Source organism: Pipra filicauda, unplaced genomic scaffold, assembly GCF_003945595.2.
Source record: "Pipra filicauda isolate LSUMZ 115617 unplaced genomic scaffold, ASM394559v2 scaffold115_size4368891_pilon, whole genome shotgun sequence".
NCBI classification, from domain to species: Eukaryota; Metazoa; Chordata; class Aves; order Passeriformes; family Pipridae; genus Pipra; species Pipra filicauda.
Genome location: NW_024103607.1, coordinates 4,192,967 through 4,217,485, shown reverse-complemented (window position 1 = coordinate 4,217,485; position 24,519 = coordinate 4,192,967). Strand labels below are relative to the sequence as shown.

Genomic DNA, 24,519 nt, shown 5'->3' with positions numbered 1-24,519 from the left:
GCAACTATTTGGCAAAAAAAACCAAAGTTACATTTTTATATACAGTGAGATTTCTTCAATGTATAAATGTTTATTTTTCAAATTGTTATCTTAAACAAATTTTCTGTTATTGTTAAGAGAGCTTTGTTGGCTTGCTCATCTTTTGACCAAACAGGAATTAAATTTATAGCTTAACAGAACATTTACAGTTCCCATTTAAGGAATCTTTAAAATACTCCATTCAAGGCCTGAATCACGGTAGTTCTCGCATACAATGTACAAAACACAGTCACAGAATGGAATCACAGGTTGGAAAGGACCACAGTAGGTCATCTGGTCCAGCCTCCCTGCTTTAGTAGGGTCATCCTAATGCACATCGCACAGAATTGCATACAGGTGGTTCTTGAATATCTCCAGTGAGGGAGGCTCCACAACCTCCCTGAGTAATCTGTTCCAGTGTTTAGTCACCCTCACAGTAAAGAAGCACAAAAAGAAATTAAGTGAAGTAGTAAAGCAAAATAGAAGTGCAAAACTTGCATTCCAGAGAGTTCACAAATGAAATTTGAAATTCTGTAGCAAAAGTGATGTCATCCTCCTTGACTGGTGACTCTTCACAGGCTGACAGGAAACAGAGATGACCTAACGTTTTTCCGAATTACTCATAACCCTTCGTGTAAACAAGCTAAAAGATAAAAATGCATGTTATATCCTCTGAGTATCATGACTACAAATGACACTGTAAGGATGTCTTAAAATTCAAGACAGATGTACATAAATTTGTAATTCTTAAAAATAACATATATTTGTATTCATTTTTTGCATACACACAATTATTTCCCATTATTATTGAACCTCCTCCACATAGAAACTACTAGGCCTTATATTCCCATGTTGCCACATTTAATAAAAAGGAGATGCCAAAAGCCAGCCGTTTGACTTGATTTACACATCAGCTATGCAGATATCCTGCTTACTGGAGCATAGGGTGGGAGTTGTGAACGGGGTAAAACTGAGAATAAGGCGTGGAAAAAATCAGGATTTCCTTCCCAATTTTGACACCTACGCTTCGCAGTGACTTGGCTCACACACCAATTTTCCCTGTCTTCCAGCGTAATCGTCAACAGCTTCTTGGCCGCTGAGGAAGGAGCTATATTCGGTACTCGGCTGCTGCTGCTACATGCGATGGGCGCCTCCTCGGCTCAGCCGAGCAGCTCAGCACACCCGCCAGCCATCCCCAGCCACACAGACATCCCGCAGGATGGGGCAGGGGGCGGGGATGGGCTGCGGTCAGTGCAGTATCCACACCTGCGAGAAAACGGGGAGTTAAACAAGGCGTGAGAAGCCCTATTAGAAGACGTGCGGGTGAGGGACACTCGCTGACACCCGAACAGCCGCGTTACTCAGCTCCCACGCGTGGGGAACGACCGGCCCTTCCCAGAGGTGTTACTGTGCAGCCGGGTGGGCCCAGAGGCCGCTTCGTAGGGGCCCCATCGTTCACTTTTAACTTTCTGCGGGAAGCGGACGGGATCCTCCCCCTCGCCTGGGAGCAGTGAGGGAGCGCCGAGGGACGCTCCCCTCCACCCCCTTCCCTCGCAGCACTGCCGCGCCGCCCCTCGGGCGGGACGCAGGGGTGTGGAAGGACGAGCGGAGAGCACCGCCGCTGCCACCTATCCGCGGGCCGCGCCCGCGGCGAGGGGCGATCACCGCTCTCCCGCTGTGCGCCGTGGCCGCGCTTCGCCCCGGCCCCTCCCCGCTCCGCCAGCCCTCAGCGGGACGGAGCGGCAGCGGCAAACCCCGCCCCCCCGCCCCGCGTGTGGCGCGGCTCGGCTGGGCTCGGCACAGCGCGGCGCGGCACAGCTGGGCGCACCCTCGCCATTGTCTGCGCGGCGGTCCCTGCTGCGGGCACCGGCGGGCGGCGCGGCGGCTGCGACCGCGATGCTGAAGGGCTCCGTGCTCCCTCAGAGGCGGCAGCGGGCTCCAGCCCCCGGGAGCAGCCACCCCTTCTGCTGAAGACAGAAACTTTGCGTGTCCGCCGCTCCCTCTCCTCCCCCTTCCTTTCGCCCTCCTCCATGCGCTGAGCGGCCGCGGGGCGCCCGCCCGGCCCCATGGACGCCTTCAGCGCCGCCAAGGCCAAAATGGGGGCGAAGAGCGGCGGCGAGGCGGCGGCGGCGGCGGGGGTGGCCGCGCCTCCGCCCGCTGCGCCGGCCCCCAGCCCCGCCGGTCCCGGCTCGCCCGCCGCGCTCGAGCCCGCCGCTTACAAGCTGGAGGACCTGGAGACCCTGGCCACCGTGGGTGAGTAGGGGAAGGGGTGGAACAAAGGAGCTGCTGAGGTGCCTGCTTGCGGCCGTGCCCGGCGGGAGGAGGTGCCCCAACAGCCGGCTGCCTCCTTTCCCAGCGCCTCTTTTTAGGCTTTTTTGTTTTTCCCCTGTGTGCCCCACTCCCCGGTCCGTGCCCTTCTCTGCCGCCCGCCCCCCGCCGGCCGGTGTCGGGCAGCTCGGGTGCCTGCGGTGGCTGTGGGCGGCCGAGGGGGACGCGCCGAAGCCTCCGCGCAGATCGGGAGCCGCGCTGCGGGTCTGCGGGAGGCTCTTGGCATTGTCTGCTCCAGGTGCTGTGCCGGTGCCTTCGATTCCGGGATCGCGGCTTTGATCTGCAGCACAGCGAGCCTGTAGCCGGGTTTGGCCTGTCTAAGGCGGGGGCAGCCACTGCTGAAGCGGAAAGACCTTTTGGTGTAAAACCTGGTTTATCTGGTTTAACTTCATTTACCTGCATCATGATAAAAAATTCATCATTTAAATGTAGTTGTCGGGCCAGTGAAGAGATCAAACAGGTTAACTGAATACGGCTGAGTGTATGTCAAACACCCAACACGCTGTTGCCTGGAATATTGATGCAAAGATGCTTTGCGTGTGTAGAATTTTGGTAGAAGGTAAGGTCGCATCTGACATGTACCACACTTATTGAAAACTACATGTAGTCAGTGGCATTGTGGAGTAAATGCGTGTGTGTAATAAATTGGCATTTCAGACGTCAGTGATGATGTTCATTGTGTTCATATATCTGTGCGTTGCATTTGAATGTACATTCGTGTAGTTACAGGCGTTTTTGCACCTGGTTTGAAAGCTTGAATGCTCAACCACAGGGAAGTTTTGTTGACTTTTTTCTTTATAGGACTGTGAAATTATTTTGGGTAGATTTATTTCAGAAAGTGCTGTAAATCTGAACTTCCCATAAGCTCTCTTTAGCCAAAAACGTGTGATACAAACCCTTTCTTAGTGAAGTTGATGGTTTTAATAGGTCTTGAATAATGGAGTTGGAAAGGCCCAAGAGTGTAGTTATCGATGAAGAACATGTTATTTTTTCTTCAAGTGTGTTGTTTTTTGATATATTTTTCCTCTTTGAAACATGGACGGGCATTTTATTGAGAAGTTATTTGAGATTATTAAGAGACTTCTTGAAAGCTCTGTGATATGTTTTTTCTCCAGAAGTGGTTGATCTCGTTCGTTACATCATGACCAGTTGCTGTTGATACAACTGTCATCACAGATGATTAAGACTTTAAGTGAAACACGGATTGCAGAAAAATAGTAATTTTTAAAGAAAGCATAGTAGTCATGGAAATATTCCTGAGGCCAGTGAAGAAATGTGGAAACAATGCACCTTTTTTAGAGTGTTCTTTAAGGTGTTTCTTCAAGGTTAAGGAAGGAAGCAGAAAGTTGTGATTCCACATGGTATAAAGAGAAACTTTATACCAGACTGCTTGATATGAAGAAAGAGAGAAGAGAATAAAATGTGAAAGGAGCAATAGCTGCCTGTCAGGACACTGACAGAATACTCAGTCTCCCCTTTCTGTCTTCTCCAGCTTGATTGTTTTTTCTTCTTTTCTCAAATAGCTCTGTCTGAGAAGATGACCATTCTTTGCATCTCTTTTGAACTGTGACATTGGTGGTTTTGCAGGGAGAAGGAAGACAAAATGCAAAACTGGAAGGGTATAAAAATGTACACAAATAAATACATAAGGCCTCACCTTGTCAAAGAAACTGATCTGTCTTACTGTAAGTTGGTTTAAAAATGAATTTATGACATGCCTGTGCATCTCAGTAGAAGGCTGTGACAGGGACAGGATCTCACTCCTGACCAGGAAGCAGTATTGCAGCCTCAAAGTGATACTGAAACTGAACACATTTGTACCTGCCTCTGAGTGGCTGAGTTTATGAGATGCACTACAGAGACTAATGTCTCTGTAGTGCATCTGAGATCTGAGGTTGGGCTGCTCGGTGTGCACCTACTAACATGCTGCATTGCATTCCTGAGTTAAATGGGCTGCAAGTTAAACCAGTGCAGAATAGTGCAGGGTAATATGTAGATGTGTAGTTTACCTTGAAAAACTCTTTTTTGCTTGGTTTATACCTTTTTGAATTTAGTTAAGTACACTGTAGGTTTATATCACAGGTACTGAAAGAATATATCTACAATTCTTTTTAGCAGTGGTTTAAGTCAGTATTATCCTATCTTCCATTTTGATCTCCCTGCACAAATAGATGAGATTAATGTCACCAGTTTCACTAAAGCAATTTAGGGTTGTCTGCAGTTTGACTGCTCTGATAAGAAAAATCATTTTCTTTCTGCTGATGTTCTCGAAAGCTGTGTGCTCTGAGATATTTGTGGAGGGGAGGAGGAGTGCTCAGAAATTACATAACAGGAAGTTCTGATATCTTCTTTGCTAGAATCATTGTTGCTTATAGATATACCCAAGCTTAGAAATTGTTAGGGCCTTGGAAACAGTCAACTTCAGAAAGAGTCAAAATAGGGCAGTGAGCTCCATGCTCTTACAGCTGTTTATGAGTAGTATTTAAGGTAAAAAAATTATGTTGGTGTCTGTGAGATTATGATCATCCATGACTTTAGGGAACTTCTCTTGGAGGACAGAATAAAGGCCATGTAAAAAAAAAAGTTGAATGCAATATCTGCTTTGAATATAGTAACTACTGTTTTAAGTATCCTTCATAGTCTAAGAGGATTAAATTCTCTCTGTTAACCCGACCACCATAATGCAGGCTGAATTGCATGTGTTCTCTGTGATTTCTGCTAAACCAGGCAGAGTGTCCCAGCAAAGAACTTGCTATGAAGGAAGGAAGAGCGAAAGGGAAGTACAGTTTAGCATAATGATTCAGAGGACATTTATCTCCCCCAGACATCCCAGAGCTCAACCTTTGGTTTGGTGTTTGTGGGCCCTTTGTTAAAAGGCAGAGTCCAGAGTACAGGTATGCTTTTGGGGGAAGTGCCCTAATATTTAGTTGATAAAGGGAAGTTATGCGTTTGGGGAGGGTGTAGGACTGGGGTGCATAGTGGTTTCTGGCACTAGTGGAAGTTGAACAAGAAAAATACTTCTTTAAGGATACTATCTGAGGGCTTGAAGATGTGTTTTTGAACCTTTGAATTGTATGGAGTTTTTAACTAGTCTTATATGAAAGATGAACACTCCTGCTCTGGAGCTATTGAAGGTGCCTGGTTATGCCCATCTTGTTTTGAATTAATTTTCCTTTCAAAGGAGATTGAAATACAGATGTTTGCTCAGCACACGCAGAATCTGTTGCTCAGGCCAGACTGAAATACTGTATGCATCTTAGTGAATTTACATACTCAGCTGTGCCAAGATTGATTTAGTTCTGTGCTGCACAGAAACAAAAATTAATATGCCATGACCACCATGTTCATTGAAATTTAACTGCTGAAAGTTTGTGGACCACTTCTGCTTATCTGAACTAATTTCAAACTTCTTGTAGGTCCGGTCAGTGGTAGAGGGAGACTATGAACAGTAGTGGCATAATTTCTGAATCACGCTTGGTTTTAGTGAGCATTTAGCATGAGCAGCCTTCCTATTCCAGTAGCCAGAACACCCGACACGTATCCTGAAATGGAGATATTAAATTTTTAATTATGCCACAATGAAAAAGTAATTCAGGTAAACTAGAATAAGTAGTACAGGAAAACCAGAAGGTACTTCTTCACTTTTGTGTAGGTGAAGTTGGCAGAGGGAATGTTATGTTCCCAATTGAAATGTATGGTGATAGGAAAGGGAGAAAGAAGAGAACACCAGGAGGAGAAAGATGACAAACTTATTCTTGCCCTCTGTTCTGTGAGATCTGTTTCTTGCCCATTTTTCAAAGTGCAGTGAATTCCATAGTAGTATTTATAAATGTAAATTTGGTTTTGTAAATCTACTCAATTGATTGAAATATTTTAATAACAGTATTTTCATGCAAAAAGATTCCTTTAAACTAGTGTTCCCATGACGTGCTTTACACTAAACAAATGCAGAATAAAAAGTTGGGCAAACCAGTATTTTCATTTCTATGAGCATGGGAAAATTTAAAAAAGTTCATGGGAAAGATGAGGTGCAGCGTATTTTCAAATACTTAATTTCTCTATGTTCACACACAAAAGTTGCTAGTCAAATAAATTTCAAATGACATTGTGTCAGCAGGACAGTAGGAACTGTAGTCTAATGCCGTAGGAACTGTAGTCTAATGCCGTAGGAACTGTAGTCTAATGCCGTAGGAATTGACTCCTGTATAGGACACTGCAGTACTATTTTCCCAGTGTATTGTTTAGGTAAGAAATTCTGCTACAGAGTAGCCAGTTCTTTACACTAAAGGATGCTGGTGGCTTTTTCCCCAACCCCCCCGGGGGTGGGGCCAGGGGAATTTTAGATGGCAGTTCTCATATTACTCCAGTTTCTTATCAAGTGTTATTTTTTGTTTCACTATTGAGATCTTCCCCTATTTTAAAATATTCTAAGGGATGTATGAGCATTTTTTTCCTCTTTTGTCACCTTTTCTTGATACTAAAATGATAAATAATAATCCATGATTTTACTTGGCAGTGTTTTTAAATACCACAAGTTTTGAAAGAAAACATGGTCTGAATGTTGTGACTGTAATGGTGACCTGAATTCACCATTACGTTTGTACATCTTTGAGGCTTTAGTCATAAAGCTAAATGACTTGGACTTTGTTTTCAGTCTCTATATTTCTTACTTCATTTTTCACTCCCACTAAATGATACTTGTCCCAAAATAAATCCTTATTATTGTTATAGCTGGTGTTCTAGAGAGAAAATGACCAGGTGTGACTCAGCTTTCTTCTCTTGCTTTTCCTGTTATCCACTGCTGAGGTGAATTTCAGTAGCATAATGTTTATTGTGGATTAAGCAGCAACAGGTTCTTTCCCATAAGGTTCTTTTTCTCACTAGGCTAGAAAAAATGGATTGAAACAAGTATTTTCTTTTATCTTTCAGAGAGGTCAGGAAAGTGAGAGTGTATTGAAGAAGTCTGAACACGTGAAAATTGAAAGTTCACATTTCTGCTTTTCTATCTTCAGTGTTTAAAATCAGTCTTGAGGTAAATGGTCAGTGTTTGCCTGTCACTTGTTTCTTTTGTCTGAGTCTAATTTAGATATTTAAGTGATTGCAGAAAGAAATTCATTATTCTTTGTCTGATGTTGTGAATTTAACACAGAATTATAGAGTTAGGTATTATAGATGTTATAGAGTACGCTTTGACACTCACATATACTTCTGGAGATAAGTAATTTGTTAAGTCCTATAAATAGCTCAGAGATGCCCAGAAGTGCCTTTTGCAATGCAAATAATCAAATAGTCTGGAACCCAGCTAGTGCTAACATTTCAGGAATAAGAATCGTGCAAAACTCTCCCACAAAATGAAAAGCATGCCTTTCTTTCCTCTGCCAAGTTTATGCTTAAATAAAAGTAATGTTCCAGGTGAAAATACTTTTGAGAAATTTCTCTGTCAAGTGTTGTGTGTCAGCCCAAACTGAAGAAGATATGAAACCTGAAGAGAAATACCAATTTGAACTAATTTTTTTTTCTTTCAAAGGGAAGAAGCAGGAACTTAAAGTACTGGTGGTTGAGAGCATGGAGGCTCTTAGGGCTTGACTCACCTTTTTCTATATTTAAGTTCCTGAGTTTGCATGTCTGGACTGTTTGTAGCGGACAGGGAGAACAACCTTTTGGAGATGGATACCTTGATATTTTGGCTTTTATATCATGAAAACTTAAGGAGGCAAATTCCTACCTAAAGTGTGTTTAATCCTAGTTTGGTCCACTTTTAAGGATGATATGCAGTATAATTAGAAAAAAGACAAATGTGGTGGAATTTGTTTGTTATGAGCGGCATAGATGTGTATACAGTGATGAAAAGTGAATTTTTGTGAAGTAAAAGATGGGAACTTGTGTTTACCTTTCAAGGTCTTGTCTGAGTATAAGCTGTTCTTAACCAAATTTAGGTTAAACAATATAATTTCCTTACTGTTGATACTTAGCAATGTAAAAGATGTTCAACATTAGTTGTACTACTCGAGTAGTTTAATATGTTACCTTTACTTGGGAAGGCACCCTTCCATCTCTGCGATGTTTTGGAGGGTTTTTTAGCAGCTTCAAAGAAGTTGGTCAGTAAAATTCTGGTGAGTACAGTGTGTTAGTGTGCACCTGGGAAATTCAGGTGTTAGGGAAGAGCAGTTCTCAAAATTAGGCTATTTCTGCTTTCCTATAAGAAGATTATCTTTCAAATGAATGAACAAGTGTGTTTGTTTGGGTTTCTTTAAATGAAGAAGGGAGACATATAAGATACAACATTCTTTGTGAAGCTTGTTTACCTTGTTAGGTGCACAGTTTGAACTTCACATTAGAGCAGTGGTTCAGTTTTTTATATGAAATACATTTTTTTTTTATCCTTGTTTTAAATACTGAAGATGGATCAGTGATGGTGATCTGTAGGATTTGGTGGTGCAAACTTTCCACTTGGCAGCCCTTTTTCTTCTGCCCACTTTGTTTGCTCCCATCCCAGTTTGGACTAGTTGCTAGCTGGTCTGTTAATTGGTTGGCAGTAACTTTTTGTAAATGTGTTGTCGTTTTTCTCCAGGGAATCAATTGGTCTGCTTCGATACATTTCATGTCAGACAAATAGCTAGTGTGTGTGTGTTTGTGTGTGTTGTTTATTTATGTATAACTGAAATACATTAAATACAATGAGGGAAGTATCCTTTCTATGTGACTAAACTGTATGGTGTGCCACCAGTGGTAGGGGAATGTTAGACTTGTCTGTTGAGTTGTTCTGGTAGTGGAACCATTCCTGCAGTATCTGATTTTCTAGTCTTGTGCCTCTCGTTTGTTGGAGGTTGTTTATTTACTACCAAAGTAAAAGTAGATTGGTTATATAGTTCTGGTTTGCAGTGTATTTCATAACCCTTATACCAACAAGCTGCGGTGTTTAAAATAGACTCATTTTTATGTGAAATATTTTCTTCTGTTTCTTTTCTGGATATTCAGTTTGAATATCACCTTCAGATTTCCCTATTGGATTTTATATTTTATATGTAAATATGCATATATATTTAAATTTATACAAACTCATAAACCCTAAGTTTTACTGTTCCGCAGCTTGATGTAGGAAGAGTGAGAATATGTAAGTCTTCTGCTCATTTTCTGTCAACATATATGGACTTCTTTATGGCTATCACACTTATCAGACCTTTGTTCATGTAGTACCTACAGCATGCAGCAATTTTTTTTTTTTAAATTTTTAAGCCAGGATTTTTTTACTTCCTTAAAGTATTGGTTCTGAGCTAATTTTTCAGGAAAGATCATGTACCTGATACTTGTTACTTTAATTGTAATATGCAATTTGCATATTCAGGTGTAATGATTTATATTTTGTATTTATTGGAGTACTTGAGAAAAGGAAGTCAGAAGAGCTATATAGTATAAACTGTTATTAGAAGTTGTACCCTTGGACATGCATTATTTTTTGTGTGTACACTTGACATTGTCTTATGCATGTTTGTTAAAAGCACTAAAGCTATGAAAGCAGTACATTATTTTGCCTGGAAAGTGGGATTTTAGAACCACTGACATTGTCTACTACAAGAGGAAAGCATATGAAGGTTCCAAGGTTTGGGATTTTTTTGTTTTGTTTTGTTTTGTTTTTGTTTGGTTGGTTTTGTTGTTAGTTTCTTCTTTACATAATTCTTACAAAGGAGGTAAAGATTTGTTACCAAAATCACATAAAATGACCGTTTAAGGTGTCCACTATGCAGTATTTTTTATGAGTTTTGGTATGGTTCTTTGCTAAAATGCAATTTCTTACACAGTGTCCCAGGCATTTGCATAAGTGTTGTTCTGTTTGTGTTGGGGAATATGAGGAGACTGAGAAATCTGAAATATTTATGGTAATGGCACTGCCATTATTGTTGAAGGTGCAGAGTGCTCTCTGGATGGAAATGTCTAGTTATTACTGCTTTTTATGCCTCTCAGGTATTGCTCCAGTCAGTAAATTAAATGCTCTGAAGCGATTTTGGTAGATGTTCAGAGAGCTATCCCTCCACAGACTCTTCAAAAACATGCTAAACTGGGTGTAAGATTTTTACTTTGCTGCTCTACTCATAAGGGTGCACTGTAATAGCTGTATGGATGGCGAGTACAAAAATTAAGAAGCTGGTGGTTGACTGTTTATAGTAAACTTCTGAGTGCTATAATAGCAGACTCCTCTAAGCACCTGCCCCCAAACTGATGACAGACTTCCAGCCTCAGACCTCTTCCTCCCCTCCAGTTTGACACTGGCTTCCTACAGCTCTTGGGTGCAGGAGATGATAGCTTGTACAGTTTTAATTTGCATGGCCTGTCAAAAATAACTTCAGAGTATGCATTGTAAATTTCAGTTTGTTTTCAGGAAGATTAGTGGGTAACTCGTTGTCTGTCTCTGGAGAACAAACAATGAGGACAGCTGCTGGTCAGTCTGTTTCTAAATTGGGATTCCTGTTCCCTCTTTCATTAAAATGTTTCACATTGCCTGTTTGTAATGTTGAATTTGTGTTCTGAGGCCACTAACCTCTCCCTGACTTTTGTGACTTTCAGAGGCCTATAAAAACTTTGATGGTATGTCTTTATTTAAGCCACCCAGTTGTCACACTCAAAAGTGGTGAATTTGGAATTTATGCTGAATCAGCAACATTATTCTTCCTCCTTTTTTAGTGACGGCATAGTTCAATTAATTTAAAATAAATTTATATTAGCAACAATATGTGTAGAAATTGCTCATTCATTAATATATTTGGAAATAATGTAATTTGGGTTATAATAAATTTAAGAACCTTTCTAAAATTTTCCCAGTATTGCACCTTAATTCAAAATATTCTGTTTGAAAGCTTTCTACATCTCTTCTAGTATTTTTACAGTGAGTAGCAGTGGTTCCTTGGATCTGTTAATGGAAAATTGTTCATGATTAAAATTGATTTTGATACTTTTTTTTTTTTCTGCTGCAAATGACAGCTGGGAAGAAGGTGTGAGAAGGACAGTGTGTCCTACAAGACAGAACCATTAGAAGGAAAACAAAAGTAACTGAGAAGAGAATTGGAAAGAATCTGAAAAAAGAAGTAACATCAAAGTTAATGCAAAATATTTTCAAAGACAGGAAAATATATTTCTTCTGGGGTAAAAAAAATGGTGGGGTTTTAATTTTTTTTTTAATTTCAGTTTTGTACATTTCATCCTTCATTATTTGAGAAGTAGATACAAATTGGGGCACATCTGTTCCTGATGCTGTAAAGCCTATGACAGCTATCCAGTTTTAGAATTTATTAAAATAAACTATATTCTCCAAACTGTATTTCATCTGTCTTCAGGGCAGAAGTATGCCTTTTGTTTTTGCTACTGAAAACTTCACATGCTTCACCTCCTGTAAAAGTGTTAATGGATGATAAACTATTAACCAGCAGATACCAGTAGCTTTCAGTTACAACTGACTTGAGTTAGATATGAACCAATGAGCCAGCCCGGATAGATTCGTTTTGTGTTTATTTCTGATCCTTACATCTGCCCCTGCATTCTAATTTTAGCATCTTTGAGCTTTTTTACTGTTTCTTTAAGCGTAAATCCTAAATTATTTTGAAATGTTTGTTCTTTAAATTGAATACAATTTAAAATTATATTTCTGTTGATCTGTGTGCTGTGTCAGCTGTAATAGCAAGTGACCCTCAGCAATGATGTTTCAGTTTTGGAGAAAGAAAGTCTGCAAAAGGCATGTCAAGTACTCTCGGCATGTGAACTATAGCTCGTGAATTCAATTAGCTGTAGTTTAATCTATCCTATCAAAGTAGTGTTGGATTTGCTATTCATTACTCCCTTTACCGCAGACTGTGATCCTGTTTTTAAATATATCAGTCTAAGTTCAGATAATTCAGAGATTGTATGGCATGAGAGAATTGAAGGGAGTAGAAGTGAGAAGCAACTATGTCAGCAAACAACAAAATAAATAAACGTGAGTTTGGGTAAATGGGTGCGTGCGTATACATGTATACTCATCTACTTATATGGATGTGTTATCTACATATAGATATGTATATGTTGCTAAGAAGGTTGATGTATGATGAAGACATACATAGGATAGAGTGAAATAACAAAATCTAGAAGAAAATGTTGATTCTGATGAAAAAAGAGAACTTGGTTTTATTTTCAAGTTTTGAGTATGTATAGAATCATAGAATGCTTTTGGTTAAAAGTGACCTTAAAGACCATCTCGTTCCACCTCTCTGCCGTGGGCAGGGACACTAGACCAGGTTGCTCAAAGCCCCAACCAGCCTGGCGTTGAATACTTCCAGGAACCAGGCATTCACAACTTCTCTGAGTAATCTAACCTAGCATCTGACCTAAACCTCTTTCAGTTTGAGGCTGTTCCCCCTTGTCTGTTGCTATCTGCCCACATATGAAGTAGGTTTTTTTCTGTAAGCCCCCTTTAAGTACTGGAAAGCCACAATGAAGTCTGCCTGGAGCCTTGCCTTCTCAAGGTTGAGCAACCCCTGCTCTCTCAGCCTGTCTTCGTATGAAAGGTGTTCTAGGCCTCTGATGAACTTTTTGTTCCTCCTTTGGACCCATTTTAACAGTTCCACATCTTTTTTATGTTGAAGACCCCATTGCTGGATGCAGCACTCCAGATGGGGTCTCACCAGAGCACAGGTGCAGCAATCCAGGCAGGGTCTCACCTGCCTTGACCTGCTGGCTTTTGATGCAGCTCGGGATGCGATTGACCTTCTGGGCTGCAAGCATGCATTTATGGATCATGTCCAGCTTTTTCATCCATGAAAATCCCCAAGAACTGGTGACTAGCTAACTGCTTTCAGTGACTGGAAAGTGAGAATACTGTGGACATAAAAAAGGCTCTGTGTGGCTGACTAGATGGTAATTGTGATATGATGAGTTGAAGATTTTGTTTCTATTAGTAAGGTTTGTCTGCTAGTCTTCACTATTATTACTACTGTAATATACTTGATACTCTTTATGACCATACAGAGCATTATGAGTTAAGAACTGAGAAATCGCCTGTGGAACAGAGCAATCAGTAAATGCTTAATTGCTGGTAGTTGATTTCAGTCAGTATTTTAAATACGCTACATGTAAAAGTTAAACTACTGTGTCTAGAGTAAAAGTTTGTGAGAAAGGGTGTAATAAGGATAACACTAATTATGGACTAATCAAATTTAGATCTGTAGATTCTGATCTCCTGATGGTTTCAACTGTCACAGGTAACTGATGGGATTTTTGTGGAGTATTGTGTTGTTTTATGTTTAAAGCTTTGTTTTCCATTTGAGACCTTCCTTAAATTAGCCAGTCCACTGAGAATGGAGAGCTGTCCATGTGCATTGAGTCAGTGTATTGTCCGAACAGTTGTGCTGAAATGCACTTTTTAACATCTCAATTGACTTCTCTTATGTACACATCTTAAGTGATTTGCCACTGTGCTACCCTGTGCTTAGTCTCTATCAGGTTAATGTGTGAATCCAGTTAATTGTTAGTATGAGATTCTGCAATTTGAGGGGAGTCTTGAACACTGGGTCATTAGTAGGGATGAGATTTTGTCAGCCCAAACTCAATACATGTGAAGAGTTACATGGTCCTCTCTCAGTGGATTTAAAAACTGAACAAAATTTTTTTGACATATGAAAGAAAGATTGTCAGATGTTATGGCAAGTTGTCAGGTCTTATGGAAAGATTTGTGTAGGGTACATGCTCATGTATGTACCTACTGTTTTCCTCCTTCTTGTTTGATATGATATTGTTCAAATCCTACAGCATGAGGATGAGGTGATGTTTTATTTTAGTTTATTGAAACCAGTCCTTGAATTGACAGATAATATTTAAGAAAGAACTACTCATAAACAATTGAGAAATAATAAATTTGAACACAAATACCATCAGAAATGGCACTGAGATTGTATTTTGAAAGATTGTATGCAATTTAAAGTCACATATACTGTGCCTTTAATGGAAGGGACTTAGTGTTCTGCAGTGCAGGTTTTGATTTTCTTAGATTTAGGCCTTCTCACAGTACACATACTGTTTAATATTGGGTAAGTTGGCCATTCCAAAATAACTAACTATCAAATAGTGTAAAATGAGTGTGAAATCAGCTACCTGCATTTTGTCATGAATAGTCCAAGAAGTAACAAGCTTAGCTTTTCTGCAGTGTTTAGCTTGGAAATTTAGAGTGAACTCTGCAGCTTGCTAAGCTTTCCTTGGTCTGTGTGTGATTGGACATAAGTAGGGCATGATATTTTACTTCCTGTGGCATTGGTATTGAATTTTGAACCTTATCCTTCTCTTTGCTCTTCATGTGACTATATGGAGGATTGTCGGTTTCATAATGTGACTCATGAATAATTTCAGATCTGATAAATTCTTTATTATACGTATATATTTATTCTTTAAATATATTTGTTCAGGAGCAGCTACTAGTCGTTTTAAATGAGATTTATTTCTATAATCTTGTATGTCAATCTTGCTTTTGCATGGGAAAAAAAGTATTGTGTAGGGAGTTCACCTACATCCTTGCCTGTTTGTGACATATTGCATCTTTCCATCTGTGTTTTCAGATGTATGAAATTTGCAAACTATGTTTAATACAAATTTTGTTAAAAAAATTGAACGTCAGATGACTTTATGCTTAAGGAAAAACAAAAAGATTGTATTGAAATGTCTACCACAGAAATGCCATCAAGTATCTGTCAAAAAGTCTATCCTTACTGTTGCAAAATTAATGACATTGTTATGATAGATACTGCAGCCTCTGAAACTTACTTTAGTAGTGACTGTAGTGACCTGTTCACCTCTTGATTTCTGTTTTCCTGTACATTTAGTTTCCTGAGAGTCACTTTGAAAATCAGAGTTGTTTCATGAAAGTTTGGGTGTAGTTTTTCATAAATTCTCAAATGATCTTGTCTTGGTTCATTTTGTTCATTTAAATAATGTGAATTATGTACAACATTCTATTTAAAGTCTTATTTGTTGACTTGGATGGGTTTCTTGGCCATGATATTCAGAGGTATAATAGTGGAGAAAGAGATTGGATCCCAGTTTTGAGATGGGAGGGAAAGTGTGTGCATAAAAACTGAGAAGGGCAGTTGAAACTGTTGGAAAATTGGTAGAGTGGCTTTTCTTTCCTATTAAGAAACTCTATAGTAACAGTAGAAAAAAACTAATGTGTTTCAGTTGCATACTAGGCTGAACTGAAGTTAGAACAGAATTTAAGTTTAGACTTACTTTTCTGCATTGTAGAGAAAAAGCAACAAGTGGTCCATACAATCCTGAGTAGCATGAAAAATTCAGACCATGGTCCTTTTCTGATAGGCAGTTTAAGTGTTTACACAAGACAAAACTGTCAAATTACCATTGGCATGTCTTCAGTAAAATCAGGTATTAATACAAATAATATTTTTAGTCTGCTATTACTAATGTAATTCTTGGGCACTGTAGAGATTTTTTTCTAAAATGTTTAATGTTCGAGAATGGAATTTAGTGGAGACTGGGATTTTGAAACTTACTGTGTTTGTTCCAGTTCCATATCAGATATAACTTTATTTGAATATTGTAGACCTCCTTGCGCTTTCTTGCATAATAGTTCTTTATATGGAGAATATTATGATGTCCATACTAGTGCCAAACAATTGTGATTTCATCACCTTGTCTGGTACAGAGTTATACTAATTTTTGTAAGGTATACTATGTGAGAATTTGGAAAGGTAATGAACACGTGAAGTAAATTCTGTATACCTAATGCATCGTTATTCTGTAGTCTCTCAGGAATATCAGTTGATGCTGCATTATAAATATAAACAAAGCCTTCCCTTTGAGGAATACTTTGTTCCAATCATGAATTCTCAGTGTATTGACCCGTAACAAAAAATAAATAATTTGCAGTGCATTTTCCAGATTGAGATAGAATTTTGGGAGATTCTTACTGGCTTGTAGCTTGATTTTTGTTTTGTAAAACTTTGTTTACAGAAGATAGAATACAGAGTTGTAGTGGCACAGCGCACTGCTTGTAACTTAGAGATGCAAAGTTATTATTTGAGTCTTTCGTGAAGGTATTCATTTTGCTGTAGTTACAACACTAAGTCCTTTGTACATATTATAGTAAAATCTCTACTACTCAGTACAACCCATTCAAAATGAAGATCAAACTAAATAGAAATTCTAGAAAAGGTCTTAATTATATCAGAAATATTTTTCTCTTTTTGCCAGCATAACAGCTGAAGTGTGAGTAACGTAACAATAGTTTTAAGTACCTTCTAAGACTATTGTGCTGTAAAAACTTGAATAACATGTAAAATTACAGACTATGGATAAATTCAAGCTTCCAAATTGGATATGGTTTGAGCTGTGATTATTTGTACAAACTGTATCCTTTCTTGCGTGTAATGTTTAACTATTATCAGGATTTAAAAAGAAAAAGCTAGATGAATGAGCTGGCATTTTAATAGCATATTTGTGACACTGTGCCAGTAAGTTATATTTAGATAACAGTGCTGAAGATTGTAAAGTCACATACGTATCATTGGGCATAGTTTTCATGATGTAGGAAGAATTCAGTGAGTTGCTAACAATTCTTTTTTGAACCTCACAAATGTGTACTTCCTTAACAAACTAGCACATTCTGGGTCAATAGTTTCCATGTCATGAAATCCTGCATGCACTTATCAGACTGTATAACTTTGACGTTGGTTTCTTCTGTCTTAATATAGACCTATGCAGTGTAAATGACTATCAAACCTACATGTGTAGAATCAACAGAGTAAATAGGTACTTCTGTGTTCATAAATTGGATTTGTAAAACCACTCTGAATATAGAAGTGCCTTTTTTCTCCTCTGTTGACTTGCAGGGGATTCCACCTATCTGGTCCAAAGGTAAGCTGTGTAATAAGTGAGGGTGTTCCAATTCAAAGTGTCTAGGGAGACTGTTGGTCGTTTGCCTAAAAGACGGGAGAAATTCTATCTCTCACCTTGTTTTTGGGGTACTGCCTTCACCTGCAACATTACTACTTTGACTTTTTTGTATTGTGAAAGACTTTCTTTAAGTTTCCATCATAAGTTGAAACAGGCCAAGAACAGTGGCAGCTTTTCAGAACATACATGGATTGTATCTTTTAATGTCCAACCATAAAGAGATGATATGGAGCTGCGTGGTGCTTTGTGGTAGTCTTTTATCTTTGAAAGTAGAAAGAACTCCAGTATGACATTTTACAAAAATACCAGTCCTAAGATTTTAAGATATATTGTGAACAGTGAACTTTCTGATGCTTTGAGGTCTTTAACTACTACTCAGTGGTCAGGCTTTGTCTTCACTGGAATGTCCAGAGGTTTGTTGTTTGGTGGTTGTTTTTTTTTTTTTTTCTATAGCCTGAATTAGCTCTAGGTCAGTTTAAAATTTAAAAATGGAGTCAAAAGTATGATTGGAAAAAAGAATGGAAAAGTAGGTGTTGAGTACTACTGAGCTTTAGTTTCATTTTACTTTCTGAATATTAGTGTATCTGGTTTTGAACCCGACCTTTCAGGCTGAGTCTCAATTTTGGTGGTACACGTGTATGTAAATATGCAAGTATGTTTCTGGACCAGGGCCTTCTGTGTTGAATTATGTGGTAGCACACAAAATAGCAGGGAATAGGTAATCTTGGAATATCTTTCTATTAGTTGCCTATTTAGCTATTTCCTGAAATGCATGAGAGAACTAAATGTGCTGGGTGCATTTAAATTAAGTCTAAGTCTTAGATCTGTCTTCATCCAGGAACTCTTCAACATAATCTGCTCTTCAGTCTTATACTTTATCTGTTCACCATTTAATATGGTATTTCTACAATGCTTTTAATCTGTTTGAAAAGTATTTAAAAAGACAGTTTTTATGCACTGTGTGAAGTGTCTCTCTCAATTTTTTTCTCCTTTAACACTGCTTTAGATGAAGATGGAAGTGAAATGTAATTGAAAGGGATGTATTATAAGAGGTAGTAGTCCCTCAAAGGCTTCTGTCCAGCACTGGTGAAGGAGGAAATTGGTCAAGTACCAACAATGTGGCTTTTATTACATTTAGTCAGCAATAATAAACCTTTGTACTTCAACAAGATTTTTTTTGTTTGCTTTTTAAAAGGACACAGGGATATTAAGCCTCATGCTTTCTTTGCGTTAATATGGGACTGATTTGCAGCAAGTAGTTCTTTCTGAAAAGCTGAGTTTTAGGACAGGCAAAAAGATGCTGATTATGGAAAAATCCAACAAGTGTGTAGAGACATTTCTGGGTTGAAAAGAAAGGTTGCTAATCAGGTCTTGGATACCTACTAAGTACCCCCATTTAGGCTTACCTAGTTCAGAGGAGGCTGCTGTTAAGGTTTTGATCCATGCTGCTGCATGGATCTGATTTTTATCAGACTCCATGTAGCATTAACTTCTATGGAACTAAGTTCCATAATCCTTCACAGATTATTGCATTTGTGTTTTTTTCTTAATCATCAAAATTTTATTTCTATTTATTTTTCTCAGATGAAAACATGAGTTTTGGGCACAGACATGTTTTGTAGTTGTTTGGCTGGCCAGTTTTATTTTAAGGTTTTCTGTTTTCTGTGTGCATAATTGTGAGTTTTGTGCATGTAATAGTTTCATGGCAACATATGTTCAGCTGTAGCAACTGACAGCAAAAGCTGCTGGAACAATATTTCAAGTACCTGAACAGTAGTGTGTTTTCTATAGAGGTGCTGTTTCAAATTTTTAAGACCAAAATGACTGTTTCTTTTAGTTGAAGTTACCTAAAAAGGGTTTCAGTCTGCTCTTGACTGTGACATGGCAATTTATTTAGTTTTGAGGGGTTTATTTTGTTTTGGAGGGTTTTTTTTGGTGAAAAATCAACTAAATATCTCCATGCTGAATTTGAGTAAAGCAACAAGCCAGAACAGTTCTGTAAATGCTTCCAGTAAAGAGGGAAACTGAAGGTGAAGATAGAAGTGCTGATAAATGGAGAGAGAAAGCCTTACTTTTGTTCTCTTGGGTAAAAACTTGACTGTGGGAATGAAACTTAGCAACTGATCTGTTTTTTGTTTGGTTGGTTTTATTCCCATGTAAGATGTCCCTGCATATGTTCTACTTTTTCTTCTTACCTTCATTGAGAGGGGAAAAAAAAATCACTGGGAAACACTTCTATCGCATTAACTGAATAGAATAAATGAAAAATTATGTATTAATGATTTACTGGAATTGATTATTTATATACTACCAGAGGTAAACTGCAAGGTATTCGTCCTCATAGAAAATTAGTCAGTCCCTTTTGGCTTAGACTGCTTCTGGGACATCCAATTCAAAATACTGAGAGTAGTACTAATCCCAGCTCAAGAAGCAGGAGCTATATATTTGCAACTCATACCCATTCACAGACACAAAATCAAACAGTATCTGAAGAGAGATCAGGATTCGTCACTTTGAGTTGTATTGAAAAATGTTTCTGTCATAGCATTTTTATTACATTTTTTAAACAATCAAAAGGAGTCTTGGATTTTTATGATTTTTATTTGGGATTTTTATGATACCTAGAATACTACTTTATTCATCTTGTTGTTTTTCCTTCTCTTTGCCTGAGTCTGGTTTACTTTGTGACACATTTTGTTTGTGGTAAGTAGAAGTGTAACACCCTTGAATAAAAAGAGTTACTTTTAGCCTAAATGTCCATCAATTTGTCTGAATTTTCATTTTAAGGAAGCTGTTTCCTAGTGGTTTTAAACACTTAAAAATAATTAAAGCAATTATAAAAGATTAACTTAGAGCACAAATTGATTTAGAAAGAATACTGAATTACTCTAAACTTGATGGGAATTTTGGGCACCAGTTAATGGACAGAAGTTGGCTAGATGTGGGGTTTGCATGTCTGGCTTTTGTTGTTTGAGGAATTATTTAGAAAGAAACCAACAGGTTAAAAATCCTTCTCTTTAATATTTGCATTCCTCTCAGTTAATGTGTTTATTTTAACCTCTCCCTACCTGAAAGAAGCAATTCTCTGAATAGGATTTGAATGAAATAACCTTTTAAAGTCCAGAGATGGTCTATCTTGCTAGTATAATTTCCAATTTACAGATTCTTTTCCAACTATTAAAACCTGACACTTTTTGATAATGCTTTGATTACCTGAAATTCTCATCAGTTGAAAGAGAGAATTTAATACTTTCTAGTGTTCTAGCTTGGCATGTGTTGCTAGCCAGACAGGTACCTGATTCTTAGCTTAACTACGTTTGTCTTTTAAAACATGATAGACTAAGGTTTTTTAAAATCAGGTCAAGACAGACTGATACACTTAATTTCTAGCAGGTGTTTGGTATCATTTAAAATATGCTATTTCAATAGGCTTTAATTTAGTTCAGTAAATAGTGTGAAGCTTAGTTTCTAGGTGAAAAGGAAGTTCATCTTTAAAGGTTTCTGTTTGAGCTGCTTTTATAAAAAAACAGTTTTGCAGTTGTGGCCTATCTATACATCAAGTGCAATATTTAAATAGGTAAAAGTAGAAGTAATAATGACTTTGCAATGTCCTATTCGGAAAAGCTTTTCATCTGCTCATTTATTCATCTTCTTTCTATCAGTGTCTCACGAGTCATAGGTAGAGGAAGGCATGGGAAGAGTTGCAAAGGTGCCATTCAAGTAGGGAAATACAAGTTTTATGAGAATTGTTTTGAAGATTGTAGATGTTAAAGTTTTGTGAAGGGACATGCATGTAAATTCAGTGTTCTAAGAGCTGTTTAGAAATTGAATGGATTTAAGGTTACCATCACCAGTAGCATTTATTTATTGGTCCTGATATTTCAAAATAAGTAAATAAAGAATAGAGAGAGGAGAAATTTCCAAGGATTCTGCTTGTTTTGTTTAAAGGCATCTTGATATTTAAAGTATTTTTACAGAGAGACAATAATTTGTGAGCCAAAAAAATAGATAAATCCGGGATTATAAAGGAACTTGCATCATCGGTGTTCAGTTGATTGGCACATTTTGGAAATCAGAAACCTGTCTCTGAACTATGTGAAAAACAGGAAACTTGACTGATGGCTATTAATTAGCCTAGTGTTTCCTGTGTCCTTAGTTCATTAAGATTGTAGTTCAGAAAGATTTAAATGGGTGGGTCAACAATGAGAGTTGTTGACACAATTCCTTGGTATTCTCTGCCATATTAAATTTTGTGCAAAGTTGAAAAGAGACTATAACGAATTACAGGTTGTTAAATGCAGTTTTAATGGTGTGTTGTTATAGACTCCTTGTATACCAAGTAAGAAGGAACATGAAAATATGCTAAGTCTTTGGAATCTTTGGAAATTTCTTACAGCAGCCCCTTTGAGTCAGAAGCTAGGCTGTACTTTGAACGTGTATTGCTAGTTTCTTTTTTACTTCAGCTGAGCTGGTATAAAGAATTAATGAGACTGAACTTCCAATTTAAAAATGGTTTGACAAGGGGTGAGTCTATAATCTAAAACAGAAGTAAGGGAAAACCACTGATATGCCACTGGCAAAACTATATTTGGGACAGGTAGTCTGAACAGTGATGATCTTGCCTAGAATGTGGTGGTCATAGTTCTTGCTGTGTTCTTGTTATCTCACATGCTTGCTAAGTAGAAAGACGTTTTCTCTATCCAAGGGGTACTTAGTGTAAACTGAATCATAGCACAATGCATGAATGAAAAGCATCATAGAAGCAAGCTGCTCTATGGGTGCTGCACAGGGTGAACTCTCAGAGCTGCACAGGGTGAACTCTACACATGCATCTCTATTTTCTGTGCTTTTAAGTGCTTTTAATCAGACTGTCTCTTATTTCACTGCATATCATTGAAGTATATGCAAAAGCTTTACAAAAATTGTGGGTTGACATTTCCTTCTTATATTCAGGAGTATGAGATGAGCAGTTCTAGGCAGAAAAAAAGGCCTCCTATAGAACCTCTTTTAAATTTCATTATTTCTCTGACATGTTTTTCAGTTGTAGATATGAACCCTCTAGAGTGATGCAGAGCTATAAAAGCAGTGGTCTAAGAGTTACAGTGAGCAATCTACAGCTGACTTGCAGAACAGCAAAGACACTGAATTTGGCATTTTCAGTTGACATTGGTTTATGGGTTGAAACATTAATAAAAATGTGAACTTGGCTACTATGATTTCCAAAATCATCATCCTCATTTTGAGTTGTCCTTTGATGTGCCATCTGCATCATTTGTTGTAGAAGCCCACAGTTACTTGTGCCTTGTGGTTTCCCCATATCTTTCTCCCAAGTGTTAATCTTCTGATTACCGGTCTGTTAGGGCAGGCTCATTTCCTTTGCTGTGCCACTTCCTTGTCAGGAATTAGTAACAACCTCCATTTCCCAGGCTAGGCTGTTCAAGTTCCATCCCAAAATGAGACAAAGTTTAAATGGAAGATGAATTTGACACTCAGTAGTGAATTTGTAATGTGATACAATTTGCTTAGTTCATCTCTGATAGTCAACAGAATTAAGTCTGTTGTGCTTGTGGCTATCAATAAAGACTAATATGTGTCACAGTAGGAAATGTTTCTTCTAACTGTAAATAAAAGTGAATGCATCTGATGGTTTTTGTAGGCATCTGTCGAAGTCGGGACCAAACCCTTTGGGACTCAGAAAGCAGCCCTCGGGGTGGTAGATCTCACATGACCTAGTTTATTCTTCATTAAAACAGATGGTATCTGTCTAAGCAAGGCAAACTTGGTTTTAAGAAAGAGCTGGGGATTAAAAGGATGGGAAGCTGGAACAGCCGGGCCTAATTAATGGGAGCAAATAAAGAGGCAAACTGAGCATTAAATTAGTCACCTACATCAATAGCAAAATAGTCACTACATGACTACTCACCACTTGTTTTAGCTAAACAAAAGTTGCAGGATTGGTTTTCCTAGCATCAAAAGTATCTAAAATTGCATCAGAAATGTTCCCACATTCTTTATTCTTTTCTACCAGGCTTCAAAGAGAGTAAAATCCTAGAAACTGGCTGTGGTATTTTGGCATGGCATTAGGGAATCCAGCTTTTGTAAGACTGAAAATGCCTTTCTTGCATTTGATATTTAGGCCAAGCTGGTCCTCAGCAGGTTTTGGCCCTTTGTGTGTGTTTAACATGAGAAGGTTACCTAATGGAGAAGATTGCTGGCATTCCTTCAAGCTCTACTACCATATAAAATATGCAATGGGATCAAAAAAATTTATTGTTTCTGTTGTAAACAGATTGTACTGGATTAGTGGTTAGCATTTTGCATATTTTTATTCTGTTTGCCCATTTAGTCCTGAAAATCCTGAATTATGTTGTAAATAGCACAGGCACTCTTCGCTTTCTTTTGTGGCCAGAAACCTTCACCTGCCATATGCCTTATCAGGGAGAAGGGGCCTGCACAAATAAACTAAACTGCACAAATCTGCCTTCAACCTTCTAGTAATAGCTGAAGTATAATTTTCTGAGGTGCTTTTTTTGCTCTAAAACTCTAATAATATGTGCTGTAAAGACAGGTAGGGATATGCATGTGTGTATGTAGCCATTGCTCTTCCTTCAGCAGGATAGTACTTGGTAATTCTCAGAACTCATCCAGAATGGTACAAGGTCCCTGAAGTTCCCTTGTTTTGAACCAAGTATGAAATAAATGTCAGTAGAATAAAGTACAGATTTGTATATACTGAATTTCCTTTCGTTCATAGCGTGCAAGTATAAAATATTTCTATTTTAAGGTAATCCTAAGGAATGTTTACTTATCTGTCACAAAAGGTTGAATTCATTTAGTTCATTCAGCTAAGCTCTGAGGTAATCAGGGAAAAAGGTTGAACAGTCCTTTCACAGGGATTAACAGAAACTTCTGTGAGTTTAGTGTCTTTTTTGTGGAGGGCAAAAGGCAGTGGTGCTTTGATGGAAGACTGGTAACCCTGCCTTTCTTTGCTTCCAAAAACTTTCCCTCAAATTTATGGAGTTGGGCCTTTGTCTTACACACTGCCACTTCACTGCTTCAGTTTTTTAGTTTTCTTACTGTGAATCTGAGGAGCAGAATTTACATCTAGTCACAAGAAGACCTGTTTATATAAAAGAGTTAGGTTTTCTTGACTATGCTAAACAACCATTACATCATCTTGTCTCAGCCTTCCACTTTGACTGTCATCCTGTTCCTTCCCCCAACCCCCCTAGTTGCAAGGAAGAAAATTTA

At 38.4% G+C, this 24,519-nt stretch overlaps 1 protein-coding gene across 4 annotated transcripts in view; it reads left to right on the top strand.

The window, feature by feature from the left end:
- The first annotated feature begins 1,861 nt into the window (after positions 1-1,861).
- PRKX (protein kinase X-linked) overlaps positions 1,862-24,519 on the top strand; it is a 53,702-nt gene continuing 31,044 nt past the window's right edge. The window contains exon 1 of one of the 4 annotated variants that reach the window (XM_039384788.1): positions 1,862-2,271. In XM_039384788.1, the coding sequence (XP_039240722.1) occupies positions 2,085-2,271 (187 nt within the window). In that variant the 5' untranslated portion in view covers positions 1,862-2,084. Of the gene's footprint in view, positions 2,272-2,629; positions 2,906-24,519 lie in introns of those variants that run through there. The other 3 variants (XM_039384785.1, XM_027743517.2, XM_039384791.1) reach the window with 3 other exon arrangements.